Below are 27,593 nucleotides of genomic sequence, written 5' to 3'. Positions count from 1 at the left end.
AAAAAAAAAAAAAAAAAATCCTGGAGTGGTTTATAGCTAAATACAGATCTGCAGCTTTATTTTTATCATCCCTTTCCCTCCTTCCTCCAGAACCATGTACCACCAAAAAAGCACTGTGCAGTCAGCATATGGAAACCTCAACACTCTTCCACTCTGTGCCACAGCAGCGTCTCTCCCCAGCCATGGGGAGGGGGACACACCCTGCTCCCCCCCAGGACCCTGGAGCTGGCACTGAGCCCTGTGGGGTCCAGACCAGCCCCCCCTGCTGCTCTCTGCTCCCCTCAAACCCCAGCCAGACCCAGCAGAGCCCAGTTCAGAGCCCTCCTTGGGCTCCCCATCTCCCCTTCTTGCCCTGCTGCTCCCAGCTGGGACACTCAGGGGGGCCAGCACTGCCCTGGGGCTGGAAATGGCAGCACAGACCCAGAGAGGTGACAGCTCAGTGTGGCTCTGCAGTGCCACGTGCTCTCCCCAGCTCCAAGAGGCAGCTTTGCCTCAGAGGAAAACCCACAGGCAGGCAGCTTCTTGTGATGAATATTAGGATTTCCAGAATTATTTTTAGCTATGTCTGTCAAAGAAGAGGAAGGACACTAGCTGAGTTCCTCCTCTGCTTCTTTGCACACCACAAAAACCACAGAGCATCTTCCTGCTTCCCACCACAAACCAGTCCCAAACCTCCTGGGGTCACCCCAGACCCCACACTGGTGCTGGAGCTGCCCAGACCTGCCAGGCACCCTCAGAGCTCCACTGGTGACACCTCTGCTCTGAGGCACCAGGAGTTACCAGAGGTGATTCTCCCTCTCCTCCCTCCTAGGGCTGGGCTGTGCACATAGAACAGGTGATTTGGGGAATTATACATTTGTGTAATCTCCAGTCTAAACCTGTCCTCTCCCACTCCAAGCTGTGAAAGGAGCCAGAGGCAGCAGGTCCTGCTGGCACCATCTGCCCTGACTCCATCCTTCCCCAGGAGCAGGGCCAGGGATGTGCTGCCAGCAAAGTGAGTACCTCGTGTCCAGCACCAGCACCCCCTCCTCAGGCAGAGCCACCTTCTGGGACCCAGCACCCCCTGCAAGCCACAGGCAGCATCTGCTGGGCCTCCTGTCACCTCTGAGGGGAGGGGACAACCCTGGATAGACAGCAGAGCAAGGATCACACACAGGGTCTGACCTTTCTCTTGCTGCTGGCACCCACACAGGACACAATCTGCTGGCAGAGCCCGAGCCTTGGGCAGCCAACAGGCACTGGTTGGGCTGGAAGCTCCAGCTGCTCTTTGCTGGCCCAGACCATCACAGGGTGGGAGTTTCTGGATTGCACTAAAGGGCTGGGATACTTCTCCAGACGGTTCTTGGCTACTCCAGGACTCTGCATGTCCTGTCCTCCCTGACCAGCCGTGGCTGCACAATCTGCTCCTGCATCCTGGTCCATTGACTTGGGCTGCAATCCAGGATGTGCCCAGAAATGTGAATTCTGTCCCAGCTGTTAAACCAGGTGGGACAGTGCCCCTGATCTCCTGGCACATATTCTCTGCTAATGGGCATCTTTAAACCAGCTGGGGCAATCATCTTTATCTTTCCCACAGCCCATCCTCCCTCCAGGAGATATCTCCTGTTAATGGGCCATTGTTAAAAACTGGGTGTGGCAGTGACTCTTATCCCTGTGGGAGATATCTCCTGTTAATGGGCCATTGTTAAAAACTGGGTGTGGCAGTGACTCTCATCCCTGTGGGAGATATCTCCTGCTAATGGGCCATCTTTAAACCAGCTGGGCAATCATCCAGCCAGGGGAGGAGCCAAGCCTTTCCTACCCAGAGAAAAACTGAGATTTTGGACACCAAGGTATCTTCTTTCCACTGGATTCCAGAGGAAAACCAAACCTTTCCCCATCATCCCTGGAGCTTCAGAGGAAACTGCCCCTTCTCCAGGAGCACTGCTCCAGCTGAACCACATCTGCCCCTGCAGGAGGATGCAGCCACCATGGAATGGGACTGTGCCACCACCCTGACTGACTGACAGGTGTCAGCTTGGATTTTGACTCTGGCAGGGTTTGGGATTGTTCTTTGTAACACTGCATTTCTATTTTAATTTTCCTAGTAAAGAACTGTTATTCCTAATTTCCATATCTTTGCCTGAGAGCCCCTTAATTTCAAAATTATAATAATCATTTGGAGGGAGTGGGTTACATTCTCCATTTCAAAGAGAAGCTTCTGCCTTTATTGGCAGACACCTTCCTTCAAACCAGGACATCCATCCTCATCCCCAGGCTCTCTGAGCCTCTCCAGGGAACCAAGCCATACAGGAAATGCTGCCCTTTCTTTTCCTATAGTTATTTCAATCTATACAATCATCTCGTGTTTGTTTCTCCTCCCACAGCTCTTCTGGTTACCAGGTTACAGTTGTTCTCCCCTCTCTTTTTGATTTGGGTTTTTTTCTCTCTGAGTGACATCCCTGTGGGGTCTCCTAATGGCTGGAGTGCGTGGGGACACAGATTTGGTCCCTGGAGCCAGGGAGGCAGCACATCCTCCACCAGAGCCACTGCAGCAGGGCTGGCACTGCTTTTGGCACAGCCCAGGAGAGGGCAAGGACCAGGCAGGGGGGAAGGGAGAAGCTCTGCACTCCTGTGGGGGTGAGCAACGTGCAGGACAGGCCCCAGTACAGCATCCCTCTGCCCAGGCACTGCCTGCAGGGACAGCCCCATGGAAGGGTCGGGGTGCTCCTTTCAGAGCTCTTCTCTCTCCTCTCTCTGTGAGCAGCAGCCAAGTCACTGCTGGTTCTGTCTTGGCTTGCTGGGGAAAAGCCCCAAATTCCCATCCCACCATCCCCTCTCCCTTCCCAGAGGTCTCACAGTGACTCACAAGACACCAGGACTCCTGCAGTGGTTGGGTGATTAATATTTTTTGATTCAGAGAGTTTAAAGAGCTCTGGGGATCTGAACATCCCAACACCCAAGTCTCATTCCCGTGTAGCCTGAGCAGCTTTGGCTCAAGTCCTGGCTGTGGGTACAGCAGCTGCAGAGCACACACTCACACATCTCTATAAATACACCCTCACAACGTGTCAAGTGCTCAGATTCAACTCCTGCATCCAAATTCCCATCTCCACAGACAGCTGGACTGTCCACGTCAGGAGCTGCTGCTGCTGCTCAGAACTTCTCCAGAGCTGCTGAGCCCTGTGACAAATCCACCCATTCCAACCAGCACAGGCAATTTAGCACCACAGGCCTCACAGAGAAATTAGCATTTTATGTGTTTCACGTGGAAAATGAACAGGAAGAGTGAGTCAGTGCAAAGCTCCACGTGGAAAATGAACTGGAAGAGTGAGTCAGTGCAAAGCTCCACAAGCCTTTCCCCTGCTGGCAAATGCTATTTTCTAGAAGATAAAAGTAGAAATTGTACCTTCCAGGTCCAGAGCTGCTTTTCTCATTAGACAGCCCTTCATTAGCAGTTGAACCCCCACATCTCCCCATTTCTTCTGGCCTGGTGCACTCAAATATTTTGTGTGGCAGGGTGGGGCTCACAGGAGGCTCAAAGGAGAATCCTTTTCCCTCTTCTTTGAGGGAGTGGCAGAGGCAGCTCAGCATCCCCAGCCCCAGTGAATTTTCCATTGCTGGCCCTCCCAGGGGGAAGGGATGCAGTGGGAGGGAGCCACAGGCATCCCCCCTTTTTCCAGAGCATCCCTTTGGGAAGGGCTGGGGGTTCCCAGCAGGCACAAAGGCAAACAAGCCAGGCTGATGTCCCTGGTGACTGCAAATCCCAAATAACACTGGGGAAAAGGAGGGAGGGAAAGCACATCCTGCACATCCTGGGTTCCTGGTGAGGGGAGCAGCTCCTTCTCCTCAGGGCTGGGCTGGGCCCTCTTCATCTCTTTAATAAGAAAAACCAACCTGGAGCAGTGCAAGGTCTGTGGAACCAGCCTGGCAGAAGGTTCCCTGCCCACAGCAGGGGTTGGAACTGGATCATCTTTAAGGTTCCTTCAGCCCAAATCCTTCTGTGATTCTGTGACTTGCAACCAGCCTATTCCATTGTGTAAATATGCAAATAAAATGCAAATTATCTCAGCTGATCCCTTGCAGCACAGCCTGCCCAGCCTGAGGACACAGCCCTGCTCCCCATCCCAGTGTCCTTGGTTTCACTGCCAGCATCTCCTCCAGGAGCAGCCTCAGGAGAAGGGGCAAACCCAGACCAGCTCAGCCTGCAGAGCCAATTCCAGGAAACTCCTGGCTCAGCCATCTCCAGGGCTATTTCTGGATTCCTTCAGGCCCCTTCTCTGCTCTGGGAGCTGTTTGCTGAGGAGCAGCTTTCCCAGCCTGCCCAGCCCTTCCCCAGCAAGGACATCACCCCTTTTTCTTCTGGATGGCCTGGGAGCACACACAAATTCTTTTAAAAGCTGAATCAACCCCAGTGCTCAAGAAATGAAGCAACCATTCAGTGCTGGAGAAACAATCCCCCAGGATGAGGCCCTGCTGGTCCCACTGGGAATTTTGGAGGCTGTGCACACCAGATCCCACAGGAAAACCACCCAGCCTTTAATGACAGGGAGCTGCAGCAAGCAGGGATAACACCAGGCTCGTGATTCACACCAACCAACCACGACAAATCTTAAACCTAAACAGATTATTAAACTACAAAGTGAAAAATTCCCCTGCCACAGCCTCCAGAGCTGTTCCTGGAGAGCCAGTGCCCATCCCTCCACTGTTGCCTGTGCCTGTGATATCCCAGGGGACACAGTCCTGGCAATTCTCACTCCCCCTCAGCCCAAGCTGTTACATCCTCTGCCACATTTGTCAGTGCCCAGTAGCTTTCAAGCTCATGTGAAAATAAAAAGACTGCAGGATCAGGAAAGTGCTAATTGTTGCAAATAAACTGCTGGGAAAATCCTTCCTTCTGCCCAGCTCCAAGCTGCTACAAGCAGCAAGGTTTGGAGCATGGAGAAAAAAAAAAAACTTCTTTGTGCTCCAGACTCCTGCAGAACAGTCCCTGCTATGGAAGCAGAAAATAATAAAGGAACGTGGGAGGAGGAAGAGGCTCTTCACACTGTTCAAAAATACAAAGTCTTGCAGAAATAAATCCTGAGAGGCAGGTTTATCACCACACCTGGCAGGCCAGGATGTGGTGGGATGAAGGGGAGATGTCTCCTGGACTGGAAGGCAGGAGACAGGGGGAAAATGTTGAAGCAAACATCACTGGGGTCCCACAAGGCTCTCCACTATTGCATGGCCTCACAAGGGATGGGGATGACTGCAAATTATCCAGACCAGACTGTAAACAGGAAGATCTCGTGGCACTGACCGACCTCGTGCTAAAATGTCAGACAAAAATTAGCATCAATAAATTCCAACTGATCCAAAGGGAGGGGAGGGCAATCATCTCCCTGCACAGGCACAAAGAGTCTGCAAATCAGTGCTCAGAAAAGAGCCAGAGACACAGCAGATGGTCCCACAGAGCAAGCAGCTCTCAGTGTGGTCCAAACCCCACATTTTAGGGTAGGATTTTTATTCCAGATAAGCTCCATGACCATGGAGTCACACACAGTCCTGGCTCCCCTCCTCAGAGCTGAAGCAGCACAGAGCAGGGCACATTCCAGAGATCCAGGGGCACCCACAGCTTCTCTGGGCACCTGTGCCAGGGCATCCCCACCCTCTCAGTGAAGAATTCCTTCCTAAAATCCCACCTAAACTTTCCCTCCTGCAGTTTCTGCCCCGGGCCCTTCCAAAGGACACCAGAGGCACCTGTGCTCACAGCTCTCCTGGCTCTTGGCCTGGTTTTATTCATGAGAAGGATGAATGAGATGTTCCACACTCCAGCCCAGCCTGGCAGGGATGCAAGAGAAACGTTCACAGGCTCCAAAACAAATTGCGTGCAGCACTCGGGGAGCAGGGCTGGGGGTCAGGGAGAGGTCACTGCAGGAGGACTGGGAGGATTCAAATAGATGCTGTAAATATTTTTGCAGAGCAGAAAGAGCCCTGAGCACAGGCAGTGACCTACTTTGCTGTTCTCCAGTGAAGGGTGACTGGGCTGTGCCAGAGCCCAAGGGCAGCTCCTAAGGAGGGCATTCAGCATATTAAGGTTCTTTTATGAACAGAAATAGTGGGGAAGGGTCTCAAAACATCTTCCCACTGAGCCAGGTGTGCTGGTGGGTGCTCCCCTGCAGCACTCCAGAGCCTCACACTTCCCTTTCCAAACCATCTGAGGAAAACAAGAGCAGAATTCTATCTTATCTCTGCTACACAAACACCCTGAAAATACAGGATGTTTGGCCCTGTAGTTTCATGGCTCCCCATTGCAATTTCTCCTGGAACAGCAAGGCCTGGATGCCCATGGGCAGCCAAAGCAACAGTTGTTGCAATGCACAAGGCTGACTTTCTGGAAGCTGATAAACGTCCAAGCTAGAAATCTCGCCTGGAGGAACAGATTACTAATCAGCTACAGAGCCTGGTTCAGTGCCAGCTCTGCCAAAGAAGCATCTTCTCATTCATTTCCAGAAAATTGAAAACTTAAGAGACAACAACAGGCTGTCAACTGCAGGAACCATCCTTGTGCTAAACTGAGACAGCTCCTTGGATTCATCAAAGATGAACAGAGAAGCCATGGGAGAGAATTCCTGAGCTTGGATGAGTGTTCACACTTAGCAGGAACCTCATTTCATCAAAGCTTTTCTTCTTTTCTCCTGCCTCTGGGCTCAGGCAGAGGCTTTAACCAAAATAACTGCATTTTTAACCTGGTTGCAAACCTTGCTGTGATTCCTAGGGCCAAAAGCCCAGCCAGGAGGGACAGAGCACAGTCCCTGGAGCTGACATTCCACAGGAACATCGAGTCTGGCAGGCTACTGCTGTCCAGCCTCCAAGCTCAGCTTCTCTCCACTCGCACCGGAGCGCTGGGACCCGCCTTCCCTCCACATCCCGCTCCCAAACCAAACCAAAATCCCTGCTCCCACGGGCTGCGAGCAGCAGCAGCCACACAAACCCCCCAAAAGAGCCGCTTAGAGCAGACACGAGGAGAGCCACGTACGTCTAACACCAAGCCATGACTCCTAAGCCGCCGCTCCAGGTGTCCCCGTGCTCGCCGCCGCCTTCCAGCTTTTCCTCCTCAGACGAGCCATGGCAGCAGGAGGAGGCAGGGGATGGAAAATCCTCCTCCCGCCCACCCCTGCCTGTCCTGCCCGGCTCAGGGATATTTTTGTGTGAGTGCTTCCATCTGGCCGCTCATCCATCAGCCGTGCCCGTACATGGGCACGGCGCAGGAAGCGCCGCTGGCCGGGGAAATCCTGCGCTCCCCGAAGTGACAGCCTGGATCCTTGTGCAAACATTTACCCAGATTTCCCACGAGGTAGGAAAGCGAATTTTAGGCTCTTTGTACCCTCTGGGTGCCAGAAATGTGTGTTTACTCTCCAAGCAAACTCTCAAGTGCTTTTACAATTAACCCTTTGGTCTCCACCTTGGGAGGGACTTTCCAAGCCATTGCCCCCTTATAAAGGGGGCCAGGAGGAAGTTCGGGGACATTCCCACACACATCTCCACACTCAGGAAACTCAGAAGACAGAATTTCTCTTCAACAGTTTTTAAGGCAGCTCTAGATCTGCTAAGTGAAGGGATAATTGAGTTTTCCACTTATTTCAGTGGGCTCAGCCCAGCTGAGGTCCCCTGAATGTTCAGATGAACGTGTTCTACACCTTTGCTGCTCTGTCCTGGCTCTCACACCCCTCACACACAAAGCTGCCACCACACCAAAGCTCCACACCTAGAGGCACAGAGAGGAGACAAGAAGATGATGTTGGAGCCCTGGTGTGCCCAGGGGCTGTGCACAAACCCCACAGCAGCCTGGAGAGGAAACCCACGGCAGGTGAGGGAGGAACTCATGCACCAGGCAAGGCTGAGACAGACTGAGGATGATCCCCCCCGACAGGATCTGCACCCCCAGCCCAAGCTGCAGAAGAGGAAAGCAAACAGCAGATCAGCCAGGGGCCCCTGGGATCCACTAATGGTGCTCATTGCCTGCTCCTGCCCTTTCTCTTTAGCCTGTCTGTAGCAATCCTTTTCTGCTTTTTCAACTGATCAGCTCAGAAAAAAAGTGCATTAGACACCAGTCTACCCCGAGCTGGAGCTGAAACTGCTGTGTCCTGAGGGCTCCAGGCAGCTTATTTAAAATCTCCAGAAGGGCAGCAAAGGGCTGAGCACAAAGGCAAGACAAGCCAGGAAAGCAAAGGCATTTCAACCTCTCTGCAGCCTGAGGGGGTTAGAAACACATTGAGCTGTAAAACAACAATTAGGAAACAAAGTTCCTCTCCAGATTGAGAGAGACAGGCAGGAGGGTCCTGGGCAAGGATTCTGTAGTGCATTAGATGATGATAAATGACCCCAGGCAGGGTTGCAGAGTCAGTAATGAGGAGCAGCTCCCCATCTTCCCATGAGGTTGGAGTTGGAAACCTCTGGGAGCTGCTGTCTGCAGCCTGATCCCTGATCTTCACAGACAGAAAACCCCCCAAGGGTGTAATTTCTGCAGACACATCAAGCACAGCTGCAAAATGAGGCAGTTTGGGGGCTGAGGAAAGAACTGTGCTCCACAGCCACCCTGCTGTGCCCAAAGGAACCCAATGGTGTCATCCAGAGCTGGGGTCCTGAGGCTCCACGGAGCCTTGGATGCATTGGACATTGTGACAGAGAGAAGGCAGTAATGAGGGTCTTAATCCTAAAAAAACAGCATTCAGGGATTTTATTGCTTACCCACTCAGTGGCAATGCACTGAGAGTTAAAGAACAGACTGTTTCTTCTTTTTTCATTCAGGTTTTTAGGAATAAAAGATCATTTCCCTAAATCATAGCAAGAAATGAAGATATAGAAAATCCCAGCTGGGCAGCCTAGGGCACAAACCCAGCTAAGGTCCTTATCTGCCAAGCATGAATTGATACACACAATTCATCTGCTCACTTCAGCAGGCACTTGATGAGTGTGACAGCCAGAAGAGCCACACCAGTAAATTTAATCAGAACAATAACACACAGCATTTTTCACGAAAAAACTGGGATACTTCAGCAAGAACCACTTGTGAGAAACAGGTGCTGCTGCCAGGCACAAGAGGATGGTGGCAGAGTCCCCCCACCTCAAGCAGCTCTTCTCCTCCACTCAGCAGCCCCTCCCTCACACTGGACATTGCACGTTTGGCATAAAACCAGCCCAAAACCGGAGCTGGGCAGCCCCCACAGGAATGTGGCTTTTTCCTGGGTGTATTTTAGCCCCTTGGCTTTGGGATGGCTGCAGGGCTCAGCCGAGCACTGCTCCCCGCCCGGCGCACAGCCTCGGTCCGTGACAGAGGGATCAGCACTGACCCTTCCCACGAAGGATGAGACTGCTCGGGGGTCTCCGAGCGCCCCTTCCCCTCCACAGGCAGCTCCCGACTGCCCCATTCCCGGGGTGCTGCTCCCACAGGGGTCCCAGCCAGGCCTGGAAGTGCCGCAGAAACTTTCCTCCAGGCTGGGGGCAGGGGGAGAGCGGCGGGGATGGGGGATAGGGATCCAGCCGGCCGCCCCCGAGAGGGGAAGGGACAGCACAGGCAGCCCCGGGGACCCTCCCCGGCCCCGCATCCCCGGTACCTGTGGGCGCTGCCATCGTCGTAGACGAAGGAGCGGTTGGTGTAGCACTCGGGGCACACGGGGCGCCCCTCGGCCGGTTTGTAGATCCCCTGCAGGCTCCGCTCCTCGCCCGAGAACGGCATGGGCGCGGCGCGGCGGGGCAGAGCATGGGCACCCCGCGCTGCCGGGGCCGCGGGCAGAGCCAGCGCCGCCGTCCCGGGGCCGGGGCCGCCGCCCGCCGCCCATCACCGCTCGCCCCGCAGCCGCCGCCGCAGCCCGCGGGCCGCTCGGGCGCTCCGCATGCCGGGGCCGGGCGGCAACAGGTGCGGGATGCGCGGGGACGGGCGGGCGGGGAGGGATGGGCGGGGATGGATGGGCCGGGCCGCGATCGCCTCCTCCCCCGGAGCTGCCCCCGCCCCGGCCCCGCGACCCCCGGGCTGGGCCAGCTGATCCCCCGCGGTCGGTGTCCCTTCCCTTCTGGCTTCTGCCAGCACGACCTTTGTGTGGCTTGCTTGCGTTATTTTCCTTTTTCCTCTCCTTTTTCCTATATTTTCCTTGTCATTTCTCCTTTTCCTTTTTCCTGTATGTCCTTTTTTCCTTTCTTTTCTCCCTTCTTTCCCTTTTCCCTTTCCCTTCTTCCTTTCTTTCTCTTTCTCTTTTTTCCTTTCCTTTCTTCCCCCTTTTCCTTTCCTTTCTTCCTTTCCTTTTCTACTTTTATTCTTTTGTCTTTCCTTTTTTTTTTTTTTTTATTTTTTTATTTGGCTGGATTTTTTTTTCTACTAGCCACACAAATATTTGTGTTAAGCGCCGCTGCGCCTCGGGGTTGTGGCGAAAGCAAACAGCGCGGCCAAGCCCCGGGAATTCCTGTGCCGTGCTGCGCGGCCGGGCCGGCGGCGTTGATCCTCCCGGGAGGCCGTGCTGCAATAACACGGCCCCGCTGGGGAATGGCCCCGAGCCCAGGGACAGCCTGGAAACGAGCCGGCAGCTCCAGCAAAGGGTTAACGGGACGGGCTCCAAGGTGCCACCAGGAATGATGCGGCCACATGTGAAGTGCCCCAGTGCGTGTCCCCTCGCAGGTGTGAGAGCGCAAAGGGAGCGGCTCCGAGCGGGGTCCCGCTGAGCGCACGGCACGGGCAGCACTGGGGTGGCTCTGTCCCAGCACAATCCTCTCCTTTCCGCTTCGTTTTCCCTCTCTCTTTCCCAGCCCAGGCCGCTGGGGAGTTCGCTGTGCTGCCGTTTTGTGGGAGCTGCAGTGATGAGCACACACCCCAATAAAGAACTGCCCCCACAGACACGCAGGGGCCACACAGCCCCCCGTGCTTCGTGCAAAGCTCCTCTGCCACCTCAGCCACCGCTTCAGGCACACCCAGGGGAAGGTGGCACCATCCGCGCTGGCATCCCGCTGTTTCCAGAGCTTTGGTTTCTCTCCGGCTCTCCCGGTCCCGCTGGCCCCGGGATCCCCCGGGATCCGCTGCCGGGCCCTGTGATCATCCCGCTGTGCCACAGCCTCCGCATCCAGAGCCAAGTGCCCCCGCTCGGATGCGCCGGGATTTGCGCTTCTCTCCAGCACCGGAGACTTTGTTTCTCCCGCATCATCTCTTCCTCCTCCTCCTCTCTCTCCATATGGACTCTCCTACACCGGGAGTCACTGGAGAGAAAAGCAATTAATACTCCCCGAGCAGTCCCCCCGTGTGATGCTTCCCAACCCATCCTGCTTTTCAGTGGGAAGGTTATTCTCCATTCACTAATTGCCTCACATTATCTGGTGCAAAGTGTTAACGTGCAGCTCCGGGAGGAGAGGGGTGGGTGGCACAGCCGTATTGACATGCTGGGTGATAACACAGGCGTGGGGGAGGAATTATTTAAAACAGTTACAGTCAGATGCTGAGAGAAATGAGAAATGAAATAGAAAGAGCCAGAAGAAGAGAATATCCCCATGTAAATGCTGGAGTCTGAACGGCAGACTGGGACTGGTTCCACCTGCCCCTAACACTGGTGCCACCATGAGCAAGGAGTTGCTCAAGTCAGCACAGGGACAAGCTGAGCAATATTCTATCTGAGGAAAGAGCTCTTGTTCTGGGACTGCTCCACAGAGAAACTCCCTGTACCCCCAAAGTCAAGGGGGAGAGGCAGGAGAAGGCAGGGCAGTGCTCTCAGCAAAGGTGTTGTTCAGAATTTTGAGGTATGGGGCTGAGCTGGTCCTTCCTGCATTCCCCAAAATGTTATCAGTGCTACAAGTCCTCGTTTCCCAGCAGACATTGACACAAAACACAATTAATAAGGATGTACCTCCCACTAGAGAACCAACAGCTCTGCTGGGGAGCCCTTCAGCACCCCGACATTGCTGCTGCACCCAGAGCAGGACAGCACCCATTCCAAGGGGCAGGGAATGAGCAGCACAGCCGGGAATGGGCACATCCCGAGATGCTGAGTGCCATTTCCAGGGCTGGGTGCTGTGTGTGAGCGCTCAGAGCACAGCCAGGCTGGGGAGCAGCTCTGGGGGCTCCCCAGGAGAGCAAACCCCCGGTGTGAGAACCCCCAGGGGTGAGTGTGGCAGATGCCAGCCCAGCTGCCCGAGGAGGAGTCTGGCACAGGGCAGACTGCCGTTTCTGCGTCTGGGAGAACAATAAATAAATCTGTGGGAGGCAACAGTGGGATGAGTCAGAGGCGAGAGTGAGAGAAAGTCATCTTCTGCAGAGCTCATCACCCGAGCCCAGCCATCCACAGGGCTCCAGGAATTCGTGTCTGAGGGGTCCCTGTCCTGCTCCAGCTCCCCTCCTGATGGGGACAGCCCCACCAGCCCTGGGGCACCAGCGGGAGCACAGATGGGTCCATCCAGCACCTGGATGGGCTGGGGCATCACTTAAGCCCCAGGAGCTGCATCCAGCTCCTGTTTCCCCACTAAAAAGGGCAGACTTTGCTTTTTTGGCGCTTCACACAGGGACCCCATCACCCCAGGACAAGGAGGTGCCCAGGAGAAATGCCCCAGCTGAAATTTCTCCCATTTCTCCCAGGAGAAATGCCCAGTGCAGGGCAGAGCAGCCACGGAGTCAGGAGCAGCAACACTGGATCTGCTCCCAGTTGGAAATGTTGTCAGAGCATGGACTGAATTTAATCCAAGCAGAGCCTGGGCAGAGACTCCAATGCTGTGGATGTTGTGTGTGTCAAATGAATTTCATGTGAATCTCCATTTGCCAAGCACAGATACAGCCTGCAGAGAATGAAAGGATGAGGGGAAAAGCACCAAAAAAGCATCAAAAAAAAGCAACTCTCACACTGCACACTCTGAGAATTAATAACAACAAGGAAACTTTGGGTCCACTGCAAAATAAGCAACTTTTCTGTCAAAAGTTCTTGACATCTTGGCAGGGACACCACTTGGGGAACCCACTCGGCCCTGTGGCCTCACAACTCAGCATTTCCCACAATTTATGCTCTTTCCACTCAGCTCATGTTAAACTCAGCATTCCCAAGGCTGAAGGCAGCACTTGCAGAACACACAGGGGGTTGAGGCTGTTGTTATCCAGGAATGCAGAGGTAGAGAATTGTCAAAGCTGTCATTAATCTGAAGAAGGAACAATCAAACATAGCATAGAAAAGGAGAGAGAGCTCTCTAACTCCTAGACTGATGTATGCAAAGCAAAAAGAAGAATGCAGGAAACTTGGCTATATAAACATGGTTTTAGTCTCATCGACTGAACCATAAATCAGAAGCAAAGACACCTTCATCTGCACACTGGGAGCCACAGAGATGTTTGTCTGCTGTAGCAGTGCTCAGGTTTGTTGGCTTGGTTTTCAGTTTCCTACTTTTATTTAATACCCAAAGGGACATTAAATATCAAATAACAAGTGGAACACACGCTGTAGAACTCTTACAAATCCTCTTCTTCCATCATTTCCCAAACCCCATGGAGAATGTGAGGTGAAGAACATCCTGCAAGAGCTGAATCATGTCTTCAAGCACAAACATTGCTATTAGGTGACTAAGACCTAAACAATCATCTCTATTTATTGCAACTGATGCTGTTATTAAAAACCAGACAGGTCCCTTCACAGCCCCTCGTGCTCTCAGGTCTGTGTGTGCTGGTGAAACTGCAAAAGGCAGTTTGGAATCAAAGGGATCCTTTGTGCAGCATCCAAAAAGCTTTGGGAACCTGGGAGGGTTTTGTGTTCCTGGAGCATCCTGGCTGGGGTGCCAAGGGGGATCTCTGAGCTTTAGAATCAGACAAATGGACCCATGAGAGCACAGGGAATGCTTTGTGGGAAGGGATGCTGTGCCAGGGGGGTTCCACAGAGGGTTCTGAGCTGTCCCTGGGGCAGGAGGCAGCAAGTGAAAAGTTGCAAACTCACCTGTGGGAATCAACCTGGGTTTTGGGAAGAGCCTGAGAGCAGGGGCACCATGGTGGGCACAGAGAGGGGTGTCCACCCTGCTGACCCAGGGCAGGCTGAGCTCAAACTTTCACATTTGACAAATTCACTTTGGGAAACCTGATTTTGCCTGGATTTTCCCCATCAATCCCTTCCATCCTCCCTCTCCTGAGAACATCATCTCATCCAAAGCCTTTGCATTTTCACAACGTGGAGTCAAGCAGAACTGAGGGAAGCCAGGCTCTGCATCCTCTTCCAAATGTTCCCACCACTGGGAGGGAAGCCAGGAGACTTCAGGAGATGTTTTAAGGAGCTGCAGGTTCAGCTGCTCCCTGCAGCACCCACTGCCTGCCCCAGGCTCCTCCTGCTCAACAGCATCTCCCACCACCCTCCTGGCAGCTCTGCTTTGACCTTTGGATATCACAAAATACGTGCTCTCCAAAAAATCAAACCCAAACATCCCTCAGTCTGAACACTCTCAGCTTTAGGACAGCTCAAGCTGCTCACAGCATTACATCCCTGCTCCTGTAGTGAGGTTTGGATGTAAAAATTAATGAAAATGTGGAAACATCTCACAGAAAGCAAATTGTAGCCCTGTGGCTGAGGAAAATCTGCTCTCCTGGTTGACTGCCCAGTTTAATACCAGGGTCCTGAATTCTCTCCTCTCCAGGAAACTCTTGGATCTCCCTGGGTGTGAAGATTCTCCCAAATGAGCTTCATTTCCCCCTTCTGAAAAGTGAGATAAAGTCCCACATGAGCTGCTGGGTGTTGTGTTTACCTGAAATCTGGGGTTAAAGGTGATTGATGGAGGGATCACCCCCAGGCAAAATTCCTGCAGCTGAGGGACTCAAGTTATTTTCCCCTTCAGCAGTCTTTGCCTTGCTGTTCCTCAGTTTTCTCCCAGCAGGAATTCACCAGGCTCTGTGGATAAATAAAACCCACATCCTAGAGCTGCCTGTGCCCTGGATGGGGTTGGGGAGTGTTAATTTTATATATTTGGTATCAAAGTTGCTGCTGCCACCACAGAGAAGTGCTGCCAGCACCATGCTGGGCCTAATTGCACCAGGGATGATATCCATGAGGGGCTTATTATTATTATTATTTTATTATTCTAAAGATATTCCATTTTTAATGTATGAGGTTTCAAATGCTGGTATTTATTTGCTCATTAAATTATTCAGCTGGAGATAGAATATCTTCAAAGAAGGATTTTTTTTTTTTTTTTTCTCCAGACTGGGTATCTGGAATTGCAGGGCTGTATTACTGTACATTAAAAATATTTCCTTATTAGCTTTTTATTTCAGGGCACACATTTAACTGACACTTCCTGTGCTGACAGCTCACCCAGCTTCAAAGCACAACTTCAGTGAGGATTGCAGAGTGTGAGGCTGGGCTGGATGAAGCTGTGGCCCAGCTGACACATGAGCCCTGGGGAAAGAGTTTTCCCTCTTTTTGGAGAGCCTGAAGCAGAAATCCACACTGGGACTTGCACACTGCCAGTGTTTTGGAGTTTCCCAATGGGGTAAGATGCACTTCCAAGCTGTGAGCAGATTTTGGGAACTTCTGTGATTCCTCTGTTCCCTCTATCAACACAGCTGGGAGAGCTGAGCAGCTCAGCCAGAGCTGGGGATTAACCCTGGACCCCTCAAGGCAGAAATCAAAGCTCTTCCCCACGTCCCTGGGACATTGGGCTAATCCAGGCTGCCCTGAGGATGCTGCAGGGAGCCTTGCAATGGTCCAGCCAAGACAAACCAGAGCAGGGCTGTGTTCTCCTCTCACCCACGGATGCAGAACAGAAATGCACCCTGACCTCTGAGAAATCTTCTCAAAATTCAAAAGAAATCATGATCTCCCTGCTCTCCCACGCAGGCTGGAGTTCCCACAAGGCAGACACCTCCCACCTCAACCCCTCAAACAGCAGCTTTGCCACCACCCAACCCTTCCCTGCCCTCCCAGGGCTCTGCTGGGGACCCACCAGCCCCTCTCCCCTCAGTGCTCCCCACTGCCAAAGCCAACTCTCCCCTGCTGACAGCTCCATCCTGTTTGTGGTGTCTTTGGCACTTCCCCCTGCAGCACTTCCAGGCTCCTGTGGCTCCCCAGCCCTGCCAGCTCCTGAGCCAACAGCAACAAGCCCCAGCAGCCCAAGGCAGAGCCTGTCCAGGGGCAGAGCCCCAGGAGCTGGAGCAGCCACGGCCTCGGGGTGTCCTCCAAAACTCCACACAAGGCAAACCCACAAACTCACACCCCAAAGCTCCAGCTCTGGAGATGCAGAGTGCTCAGCAATATCCTGACTGAGAAACCAACAGCACAGTGGCACAGCTGTGAAAAACACAACCCCAGGGCCAGCAGCAAAGTGGCAAGTCAAGGACAGACTCAACAGTACCAGGGATTCCTCTGACCAAGAGAGCCCCAGAATTTGTTTCACTTATTTCTCAGTGACAGAAATGAATGAAGGGAAAGGTCAGGGGTTTGTTTGCTTGGTGTTTCATGTGGCTGCAACACGATCAGCCCCAGGGATCATCTTTCCTCTGCCAGGCAGGTGAGGTGGAAGCCACAGGCTGCAGGTACTGGGCAGTAACTGGATCCTGCAGCCCCAGACAGAGCCAGTGCCAGGAGAAACTGCCCAGAGAGCCCCTGCAGCAGGGACAGCTCCCAGCACCATGCAGGTAAGTGCTGCAGCCTCTTACAGCTTTCACACCACTGGGGTTGGAAGGGGCTTTAAAGATCATCTCATTCCATGCCCTGCCATGGGCAGGGACACCTTTCACTTTCCCCTGTTGCTCCAAGTCCAGTCCAACCCGGCCTTTCCCTCTGCATTCTAACTCTGACACTTTCATAGGGCAGTGTCAGGCCAAGTACCAAAAGTTCTCCTTCAGGGACATATTAAGGGGCACCTCAGACCTTCAGTACTAGGTTAAAATTAGTCAAAAATTATCCCTAGCAAGTCATTCTTTAGTATTTCCACATGTGGATGCATAGAAAGAAGCTTTCAACATGGTAATGTCCTTCTCAGTTTGGGATCTCACTGTGCCACAAGTAGATTCCTTAAATTTCTAGCAGAAAAAAAAAGCCTCACACTACTAATACAAAAACCTAATAGCTGTGATTGCTTTGCATGGATTGTAAAAGAAGGGAAAGCCCTTTGGTTTGGGAGGCAAGGGGACTCAGTGTGCATGTTGCTGTTGCAGCTGGCCCCGTGCAGGCTCCGCACACACCAGTGGTGCTTCATCCTCTCCAACATGCTGCTCTTCCACGTGCTGCTCTTCGGGGCTGATGTACTGGAGCAATACTTCCTGCACTCCCTGCCTGTCTCTTACACGGATGCAAAGGCTCTGGAGATCAGGGAGAGGGCCAGGAAGCTGGATCTGGATCCTCTGAAGGCCAACCTCTCCTACAGCAGCAGCAGCACAGCGACTTGCTCCGACCAGGAGGTATTTCTGCTCATCGTTGTGTGCAGCAGCCCCGAGAACAGGACAAGGCGTGACGTGATCAGGCAGAGCTGGGGGAACACCACGGGCTCTGGGGGTTACAGCATCCTCACTGTGTTTGCTGTAGGAAAGGCAGCTGCAGCAAGCACCCAGCTGCAGATCAGTGAAGAGGCTCAGAAGCACCGAGACATCATTGAGGGCAGTTTCATGGACTCCCCCCGGACGCAGACACAGAAGATGCTGATGAGCGTGGAGTGGACGGTGACATCCTGTCCCCGTGCCAGGTTCATCCTCCACACAGCCCAGGATGTGTTTGTGGCTGTTCCCAGCCTAGCTGGCTACCTGCTGAGCTTAACCCAGCTGCAGGACATCTACCTGGGGAGGGTGGTTCACCACGGGGTGCCCGACAGGGACCCGCAGAGCCCTGCCTTTGTGCCCATCCAGCAGTACCCCGAGCAGTTCTACCCCGATTTCTGCCACGGCAGCGCCTTCCTCATGTCCCAGGACGTGGCTCGCAAGGTGTACGTGGCTGCCAGGGAGGTGCCCCTGGCACTGCCCCCTGCTGCCTTTGTGGGAATGTGTGCCAGGAGAGCTGGCATCACTGCCAGGCACAGCTCCCGCTTCGCCGGGGAGAAGCACATCAGTTACAATCGATGCTGCTACAAATTCATTTTCACCTCTGCAGACATGGCGGAGGATGAGTTAGTTAAAGGCTGGAGGGAAACCAGTGATGGGGAAGATTGTTCCCTGCTGGAAACCTACTACAGCCTGGTGTCCTGCAAGGTTCTCACCTACATTGATAACTTCAAACAGTTCCATTTGGATAGGATAAAAAATGAGCTCCTTCGTTTTGTCAATTAGTGTTTTTCTGCAAAGAGAGGCTGGATTTTCTTTCATCAGCTGTGTTATCCTGTTAGTGTTCATTACAAAGGATGCCCTCCCAAAGTTTGCTCTTTTCCCTTCAGTAGCAAATGAACTCTCACTGTTACAGTGTGGCAGAGCAGAACTGGATGTACTCTGCCTCTCTACCTACAAGTGCATGCACTGAAGTAAAAAAAGATTATTCCAACAGACTTTTGAGTCTTTGAAACTCCCTTTTTTATGTGAGTGAGGCATCACCTACTTTCCAAGAATTCTGTAACAAAGGGGAAGCTTTCCACCCACAAAAGGAGCTGCATCTGAGCAGGGTGGTTCACAGAGACACAGAACAGCTCCAGCAGGAAGAGACACTGAGCCATTGTGGAAATTCCTCAAGTAATGCTGTTTGTTAACATCCATCAAATGACAAGGTTTGCTTTGGGTTTTTTTTTTTTTGCTTTTAAACCAAATGTTAAGCATGTTACCTCAATTCTCCAGCATTCCATTTCGTGTTTTTCCTCAATTATCTCCACTTGGTACTTTAAGAGGGGATGACAAAAACAACACACTTCAGTTTAGTCATTTATATCAGATACAGCAGCAGCATGGAATCCATATGGCAATGTACAGCATGGGCAGGGAACTGCATCTGAGTAATAAGGGGAAAGTGATCAATTAATCAATCAACATTGAGCTCAAAGCTCAACAAAATAAAGCATATGTGTATACATAAAAAAATCCCCTTGTTTGGCATCTCTGCACATTCTAAAATATTGTCTTTGGCAAGTGTACCATGCAAAGCAGATGCTAAACACTCTGCACACAGAGTAGCCTTCAAAAGCACCAGCTGAAAACACACATGGAAGAGGCTCATGAATTGCAGAACAGGTTTACATATTGATTTCTTTTACTGACATTTATTTCTTTTACTGACATTTCAGCATATGGCTCGTGCAGAGCCACCAGCACACAAAGCCACCTAAAACAACAGAGCTGAACTGCCCAGAATAAGTGCAAGCTAAGGACTTCTACACTCTTTTGATTTCCTTTTTTAGTGCTTTAATGTGTTTGCTGGATGCAGGATTCAGGAAGCTCCTGTGCTCTCTCCAGTCAGGAGACACTGCAGGGCATTTCTCACTGGCAGGTGTTTACTGGGCACATCCAGGACAAAAGCAGCAGCATTGGGATGTGGGGTGACAACTTGGGGACATCACAAGGCACCTCAGCTGCATTTAGACAGCTTAGCAAACACCCAGGGGGCAGCAATGTTTGGCAGCACCTCCACCCAGCACAGGCAAAAGCAGAGTTGCTGCAGGACAGGACCCTCCTGCTTCCCCTGGCAGCACAGGGACAGGGCCAGCCCTTCCCATAGCCACACCTGGCTGACACATCACTCAAATAAGCCCCAAAGCAGGAATTTCATGTTTTATTCTGCTCCCCCTCAACAAAAAAAATACAAGCCTTTGGTATAAAGTACCCTGTGGTCTCTGTTTATGGACAAAGACATGTCACGTGTCTCTGGAGTGCCCTGTCACTCCTGATTCTCTCCCACAGTTCTGACATTTTGAAAAGAAAATTCCAACTTCCTGAGATGCCACATTTCCATTCTGCCACTTCAGTCACTCCCTTCAGCACAATTAGTCTAATTCAGGTAACTAAAATACCACATTTCTTTAAATAACACTCTAAAAAATTGTCTGTTAAAAAATAGTGTAAACAATTCAAGATTTGGTTCTGAAGTAGCTTGTAGTGCTCCAGCCACTAAACTGAGCTGCCACCCCACAGCACAGCCAGCAAGGTGGGTTTGATCCCTACAGAGTGCATTCATTTGTTTTTATAAGGGCTAAAAACTCTTTTTTTTTTTTTTTCCCAATTCTCAGCAGAAAATGTAAACAATATTTAGGATAATTTATTCCAGCAAGACTCACATGCAGCAGGTTGAAAAGAAGAGAATCCAGTCCATACTCCCCCATGTGGACAGTGTCACTGGCTTATTCAGCAACAAGATTCTGACAGAACAAAGAGTGTTCCATGCAAGTGCCAACTCTGGCAGGTAAAAAAAATGAATTAAAAAAGAATAGAAATTATGGCAGCATCTGAGGTTATAAACCTTGAGGAGTTTTGGTGGTTTTGTTTAAACTGAACTGTAACCTACTGAGAAAACACAACAGAAACTCCAAGCCCAAGAACAATTTAAACAAACACTGATAAATTCTGCCAAACAAAACACAGTGAGCAGCTGCTAAGTGCTCACCTGGGTTACCTGTCTCATGAAGCACACAGGGAACTTCTGCCATGACATTTTAGAGGGGAAATACCAAACAGCCTTTAATTTGCTCTCCTGACTCATTTCAAATAGAGCCAAAATATCTTCACATTCCTTCAAAAAGAGACAACCTCCAGTGTGGAGAGTTTTTACACCTTGTAGCTCAACACCTGTGCCAGGACTGTGCTCTGCAAGAGGGGGACCCCAGACACCAAGAACATTATTCTGCTCCTTCCACAGCTGTAGTAGAAACTGCTTTAACATAATAGGGGCCCTCATGCAGGTAAGCCCTGAGCCTCAGGTAGTACTGATTGCCAAAGATCTCTGCAATGGTTTTGGAGTTCACCAGGGCTTTCACCAGTTCATATTTAGCATCCTTTGAAGCTTTGTCAGGCTCCACAGATCTGTCCACAACGTACTCCACAAAGCCTGGGCTGTTCAGCATCAGCTTCTGGGCCCATGGCTGGTTTGCAATGGCCTGAACAGAAAGACAAAAGATGTGAGAAACATTTGAAAACCCCAGAAAAGCAGTTACACAGTAGGGATTTTGGTACAGGGACAAGGAACAGGAAGAATTAAATGAGTTACAAAATCCCCACTCAAACCAAGCAGCGGGGTTAAACACTGGAGAACAAGAGCTCAGTGCTTATCTTCAAAGTTTTGAGGGAATTATCACAGCAGTGGGTCTGGTACAGAAGCAGCACCTTAGAGCACAGCTCTTCCCTCCTTTCCCCCCTCTCCAATTTATTAGAAAATCAGCATTACACACATGATGTGTCTGCTGCATTATTTCAATGGGAAGCCAAGTGGGACATGAGGAAAAATGGCTTTTTCTGACCACTTCTGGGCTTTAACAAGAAATTTGTGGTATTCACTTCAAACAAACAAATAAATCTGAGACTGAATGGCAACACAAGTCATTCCCTGATATTTAAAACCAAAAGCACTCACAGTAAAGACCCGTAAAGCCCCACAGTGGAGATCAGGGAATGGCTGAGTACTGATGCTCCTGAACAGCTCCAGGGGCTGGCTGGACAAGGATGTGAACCAGGATTCAGTCATTCTCAAAAGGTCTTCTGTCTGCTGCTCTGGCTATGTAAATCACAAAAATGAAAGAGTTTGATTATGAAAAGCTTTCAGGATGTGTTTAAATGGTTTAATCACACATTTAGAGCTACACTGTTTACCCATCTCCCTGGAGCAAAAGCCCACAGGGATTGGAGCAGTTTGTCCCTATCCCTCTAAGTACAAGGATATGAACCTGTTTACTCTCATTCCCTCATCAATGAAGTCTTGACTTCATCTTTTATTAACATTTCAGAACACCTGGTTCCTTACAAACAAACCCAATCCTCTAAGCAAATCAATCAGGGAATTTCCAAACACTAAATCAATGACTCAGAACACTGAAAGCACCACTGCTACCCAACCTGGAGGCTGCAAAATGTCTCCTCACAATTACTCAAGCATGTGATGATTTCATTCTTGGAGATTTAAAGAAAAAACAAAGACAAAACCCCCAAACTTACAGGCAAGTAAAGCAGAGATGAAATTGCATCCAAGCAGCGAAGCCGTAGCTCAGTGGGGGCATTCTTGGCCTGGTGCCCTATTTTGCTTAGGAGATTTTGAAATCTACTTCCTTTCAAAACAAAAACAAAGTGCTTTTAATTAATTCAGCCAGATCTCTACAGGATAACAGTTACCCATCAGCTACATTACAAATGTATTCATTAGATAAGTGAATACATTTTTCAATTCCTTTCTGTATCACCCCAAAGCAATTCACTCTTATAATATAAAGTTTTATTAAAGAAAAATAAAGATACTAACTGGTTTTCTGCAAAACCTGTTTGCCTTCCACATTTGAGCCCAGTATTCCCAGTGTGTCCACAGCCACTCCAATCATGGTTGGATCCTGACTTTCTGCCATTTCAAAGACTTTTTCCATAAAGACAGGGTAGCGCTCACAGATCTGCTGGGGACTGTCCACCACAGCCAGATTGCCAAAAAATTTAACAAATCCTGAGGAAAAAAAAACATTGAGTGGAAGAACAGCAACTTCAGCAATGACAAATTTAAATGTACATTAATGTGAGACTGATTTGTTCCCAAACATGTGTTATTAAGTCTGAATAATGTTGATAAAAAGCTCAAAATAAAGACAGAGCTAAGCAACGAGCCAAATATTTTGACCGTTGCTTAATTCATGATATTTGTATCCCTAAAAAACACACAAACTTTAAAGCTACAGCACAGCCTGCCCAGATCTTACTGAGGAACATTTTTCATGTCCAGATCTTACTGGTGAACATTTTTCAATGCCCTCCAGCATTTTTTAAACGTTTTAAATATTTTACACCTCCGCTCTAATATTCAAAATTCCCCCTGAGCTTTTAACAGAGAGCTGAATGAATGAATGAATAGAATGAATTAATTCCCAAAGGAAGCAGAAAGAAGGTGTCACCTGGCAGATAGAAGCTGGAGAAGGGATCAGACTCTGCCCCCAGGATGATGTTGGAGATTTTGTCAATGACTCCCTGCTGAGCCAGGTACTGCCTCCCGTGGGGGGTGTGGGCCAGGGAGGTCACCATCTCTATGCACGTGGCTCTGCAACACACAAAATTATATCAGTTTATTTCAGATGAGGTTTGAAGCACTCAGTGGTGAAGAAAAAGAAACCACATCCAAAATTCTAGCAAAATAAAAAAAGAAAGCAAATGACCCCAACTGTTCAAGCTTCTCCGAGCTCGTTCAGCTCTTTAGATTTTTAAAAGAATTTAGAGTTTCTATTCCAACCATAGTTAATTATCACTCCAGCCTGGTCCTCAGATTAAGGTATGAAGTATTTGACACTCAAAACAGTTTAAGAAGAGGCAGATAAAGTGTTTTTCTGGAAAGGGCTTTACAAGAAACACACACAAATACGTTTATCAGGGTTTTAACAAGGGTGGGAATCTCCTTGGCAAACTCCCCAACGTACCTGACCAGCACATCCTCTCCAGTCAGCTCCCCAATCAACTCAGGGATTAACCCACTGCTGGCACAGTAATTCAGGGACTCTGCTGACACTGATGAAATCTCCACAATTAGCTGAATAAAAGCAAAAAGCACCGTTTATAAAAACACTACAATAATTCACAGCAACAGCCAAACACACCTTATAGTGCTAATTAAGCCTACATATACTAAATAAGAAATCAATCACATTTTTATCATTAATTCAACTTCAGAAGGAGTTCCAAGTTTACAGCACGTGCATTTGTTCTCTATTCACAACCAGTTCTTGCTGTGCAATCCCCATTGATCTCTATAATGGCAAAATTGTGTTATTTCTCCTTTGCCAAACATCTCCAGACTGACAGCTGGCATCTCCCCAAAACCTTCAGCAGCACTTCACCCAAAAGTTAAGAGGCTACAGTTAACTATTTTACATTTATTTCAGAGAAACAAACACTTTCTGGTGTCTTTAGTAATTCAATGTAGCCCTTCCAATGCCTTAGGCATTACAAGTTAGAAAATAAACAGTAATCCACAAAATACAAAAAAGTTATGACATCACAAGAGCCCACACTGCTGTAATCTCCCTACTCCTTTCTAGTTTTGATAAAACACAGAAAAAAAAAGTGTGTAAAGCAGTGAGGATAATTTAAAAGTCATAAAATTCAGGCTGAGTCAACAGCTCCCCACCTCATAGACCCTGTATCGAACAACGTCACTCGTGGCCATGACATTCCTCAGGTCACCCAACAAGCTGCTCCCAAAAAGAGCCTCCAAACCCTCCTGGCTCTGGGCTATTCTTGACAGAGATTTAATGGCCTGCAAGCAAAAACAGGAGCTTGTTATTAAAAAGGAACAAAACCAGGCAGAGAAGAAAATCCGAGATTATCGGACTCGGCTGCAATGGTTAAATACACTTAATTTTAATTATAATTCAATTTTCCCTGAGATCATTATTATTGTCATGCAGCTCCCTCAGCTTGCAGGGGAATGGGACAATAAAGCCACGTTTACCTCTTTGGCCACTGCTATTTTCTCCCCACCTATGCAGTTGATGATTTGCTGTAACAGCTCGGGGCTGTGGAGAATTTCTGTGACAGCAGCTGAGTCTTCAACAATCCTCCCAACCTGATCAAAGAGTTACAGAAAATAACATTCAACTTTTTTATTTTCCCACTGTAAGGATACACAAGAACTGGAACAGCTGCAGAGGAAGCCAGAATCACATTTTTTTGAGGTTTTTGGATCAAAACTCGACTTGACAACACCTTAGCTGAATTTCTAGAAATCCATCCCAAAACACACAATCTCACAATCCTGGTCTCTTAAATTAATACAAGTGTCAAGTTCCCACAGGCTGTTATGTGTTTCCACAATAGTTTAAAATATCCTGAATATCAAAATGTTGCTGCCTTTAATTATTACATCACCTGCTGGCCTGGAAAGCTTCAACCAGGACACGTGGTAGAAGTTTTACTCACAAGTTGTGTCAGGACATAGCTTTGGCTTTATTATTGACATATCATAACACACTGCACGGTAATTATCCCAAATGGAGCGTGGAAGGACAAAATTGCTGCTTTTATCACAAACTTTGGCAGGGAAGAGCAGCTGGGGACTAAGCCAGAGCTCTGTCCCCTCCTCCCGGAGGAACCCGTACCTGGGCCATGGTGAGGATCTTCACGGAGTCCTCGGGGTGGAAAAGGCCCTTCTGCAGCTCTTCCCGCAGGTTCTGGATCACGTACAGCGGCTCCAGGGCCTGCAGGAGCCTCTCCAGGATGGCAACACACGCCGACACCTGTTCGCTGGGCGGGACGGAGAGAAAACCGAGCCCGTGAGGAGAGCGGCACGAACGCAGCAGCACAGGCCCGCCGCGCCGCAGCTCACCGGTCACTGACGGCGAGGAGGCCGAACAGAGCCGCCAGGTGGTGCTCGCCGAGCTGGGCGCGGAGGGCGGCGGGCGGCACGGTCTGCAGGGCGAGCCGCAGAGCCCGCAGCTCCTCCAGCGCCGCGTCCCGCCGCGCCGCCCGCTCCAGCAGCGCCGCCGCCGCCTCCGCCATCTTGGCCGCCGCCTCCTCCGCCATCGCTCGGGAGTCTCGCGAGAACTCGCGGCGCCCGTAGCGACCGCCGAGCGGGAATATCGTGAGAATTCGGGACGCCCTTAGCAACGGCGCGGCGGTTGCTAAGGGCGCCCTTTGCGTCCGGCTAAATGTAAACAAAATGTCCGCGCGGCGCGCCGCCCTCAGCGCCGCACATCGGGTGTGTGGGGAGAGGGCGTGGTCACGGTAATGGCGGGGCGTGACCCGGTAATGAAGGCGTGGTCACGGTAATGGCGGGGCGTGACCCGGTAATGGCGGGGTGTGGCCCGGTAATAGCGGGGCGTGGCCCCGGTAATGGGGCGTGGCCCGGCTATGGGGGCGTGGTCTCATCACCATGCCGCGTCTCGATCCCTGAGCGGGATGGAGGTCGCTGCACGGTGTCGCTGGTTTTTTTGGAAAAACTGGGATAAACGGCGTTAATCTGGGTTCGGGAAGGGAAAGCGCCGCTCCCGAGAGAGCAGGAACAGCCGGTGCCATCCCGGTGTCCGCCCCGAGCTGCGGAGAACGTGCCACCCCCTCACGGCCTCAAGCCGAATTTTCTCACCTTTTGCAAATAAATTGATGTCATCAGATAACTTCGACAACTTTGTGCTTCCAGCTTTGTGAAAGATCACATCCCCCAAATAAATATGGGATAGATAGGGAGGGTTCGGCTGCTCCGCAGACTGCCGGGGAATGAATCCGGATTATGAGAACAGGAGACAGTAAAAAGTTACACGGTGGAAAATAAAGTTAAAAGCGTTAAATTAAGTTAAATGTACCCGGACTCGGTGTGGTGCTTTCTACACAAAGAACCCCAACCGAAAGAAATCCGAGAAAATAAGTGTTAAAGACAGGGAAAGCAAAGGTTTAACCACCACAGCGAAGTGACGAAGGCGTCAGCGCGTCCCGGAGCACCGGGGGCGGCACGGGGAGGCTCCGGTGCTTGCGCTGGAGGAGAGCCGGGAATTCCCGGTTCCACAGCCGCACTGCCCAGCCTGGGCACTTTTGGGGTGCCAATCCCCGGGGTTTGTCCCCCCAGCTCTGCAGGTGCCGAGGCTGGGGCGGCAGGTGGGGACACAGCGGTGTGGCTTGTCCTCTTTGAAGACCCACTTTAGTGACCCTGAATTTTTGGGTTCTCAGATGGATTAAGCTCCAACCTGATGTTCTCTGATTTGCCACAGCCTTTGTTCCTCTCTAGAACAACAGACACAACAAAATGCCAGGAGGGATATTTATAGACAGGGACAAAGCAAAGTGCATGAAAATAAAGGAAGTATCAAAGGGGTCCACAACAAATATTTGTGAGGTGCCACTCTGCTCAGCAGGGAGTGAGGGCTCTTCCTCATTTTTTGCCTCCTTCTATTTTAATATATGAGATATTCTGTGATATTTTGCATGCAGGGTTTTTTTCTGTCAGTCCCTGACTCAATGGATGGTCTGTTCAAAGAACTGAACCCGTGTTGACTGGGGAAGTGTTTATGATGGACTGTGAAGTTTCCTGCAACACCTCCTGCAATGTTTTCCTGCTGCCCTGCTGCTGCCAAAACCCCTCCATCTCCAGCAAAGTGCTCCCAAACATGTTCAGGAACTGACAGGCTACTGAAAGGGAGTTTGTGTCACCTTAAATACTGCAACTGTATTAAGAAATTCAAATAGAATTATGTCTGCACTGCTCGATGTCTTCTAAAAAAAAAAAAAAAGAGTGACTGTACCTGGTGAAAAGAGCCTCAGTTCCTGAAAATGCCTCATCCTAACAGCTTTGCAAATGCTTTCCACTCTTTGTTCCTCATCTTGCAGGGAAGGCAGAGAGGATAAATCACTCCCCCTCGCTGAGATATGTGTACTTTGGTTGTGGTTTTACTGGTGGAGTGATTATTCCTTTGTTCTGGAATTGGGAGCAATGAGCGCTGGTGGCAGGGGATGACACAGGGCTTCTACACTCATTTCCCCCATTCCTTCCTCCTGTGCTGTCATGTTTATTCGTCCTTTGCACTGCTCAGGGGAACACTCAGATCAGTCTGCAAGGAAATTTTCCACT

General features: G+C 50.5%; 3 protein-coding genes across 3 annotated transcripts in view; 1 reads left to right on the top strand and 2 right to left on the bottom strand.

Annotated features, from left to right (window-relative positions):
• KCNT1 (potassium sodium-activated channel subfamily T member 1) overlaps positions 1–9,895 on the bottom strand; it is a 78,257-nt gene extending 68,362 nt beyond the window's left edge. Inside the window, exon 1 of the mRNA XM_079323882.1 lies at positions 9,579–9,895. Coding sequence (XP_079180008.1) covers positions 9,579–9,700 — 122 coding nt within the window. The 5' untranslated portion in view covers positions 9,701–9,895. The remainder of the gene's footprint in view (positions 1–9,578) is intronic.
• A 7,221-nt stretch (positions 9,896–17,116) lies between these two features.
• On the top strand, positions 17,117–18,404 carry B3GALT9 (beta-1,3-galactosyltransferase 9). The gene has a single exon (XM_079323880.1). It carries the CDS (start codon positions 17,165–17,167, stop codon positions 18,212–18,214), a length of 1,050 nt encoding a protein of 349 aa, XP_079180006.1. The 5' UTR covers positions 17,117–17,164; the 3' UTR covers positions 18,215–18,404.
• Positions 18,405–19,623: 1,219 nt separating this feature from the next.
• Positions 19,624–25,722, bottom strand: PSMD5 (proteasome 26S subunit, non-ATPase 5). The gene is made up of 10 exons (XM_079323876.1): positions 25,362–25,722; positions 25,135–25,279; positions 24,489–24,602; positions 24,165–24,293; positions 23,458–23,567; positions 22,942–23,084; positions 22,308–22,499; positions 22,007–22,116; positions 21,429–21,569; positions 19,624–20,955 (listed from the first exon to the last, which is right to left on the bottom strand). Exons 1-10 carry the CDS (start codon positions 25,556–25,558, stop codon positions 20,698–20,700), a joined length of 1,539 nt encoding a protein of 512 aa, XP_079180002.1. The 5' UTR covers positions 25,559–25,722; the 3' UTR covers positions 19,624–20,697.
• Positions 25,723–27,593: the final 1,871 nt, after the last annotated feature.

The sequence above is a fragment of the Erithacus rubecula genome, assembly GCF_903797595.1.
Source record: "Erithacus rubecula genome assembly, chromosome: 21".
NCBI classification, from domain to species: domain Eukaryota; kingdom Metazoa; phylum Chordata; class Aves; order Passeriformes; family Muscicapidae; genus Erithacus; species Erithacus rubecula.
This window is presented reverse-complemented; position numbering and strand designations above follow the sequence as displayed.

Coding starts and splice junctions, on each gene's coding strand:
- PSMD5 (XM_079323876.1), bottom strand. CDS start 25,558: ATGGCGGAGGAGGCGGCGGCCAAGATGGCGGAGGCGGCGGCGGCGCTG. Junction 22,500..22,941: donor CTCCAGCTTCTATCTGCCAG/GTGACACCTTCT, acceptor TTTTTTCCTCAG/GATTTGTTAAATTTTTTGGC. Junction 22,117..22,307: donor ACAGGTTTTGCAGAAAACCA/GTTAGTATCTTT, acceptor TTGTTTTGAAAG/GAAGTAGATTTCAAAATCTC.
- B3GALT9 (XM_079323880.1), top strand. CDS start 17,165: ATGCTGCTCTTCCACGTGCTGCTCTTCGGGGCTGATGTACTGGAGCAA.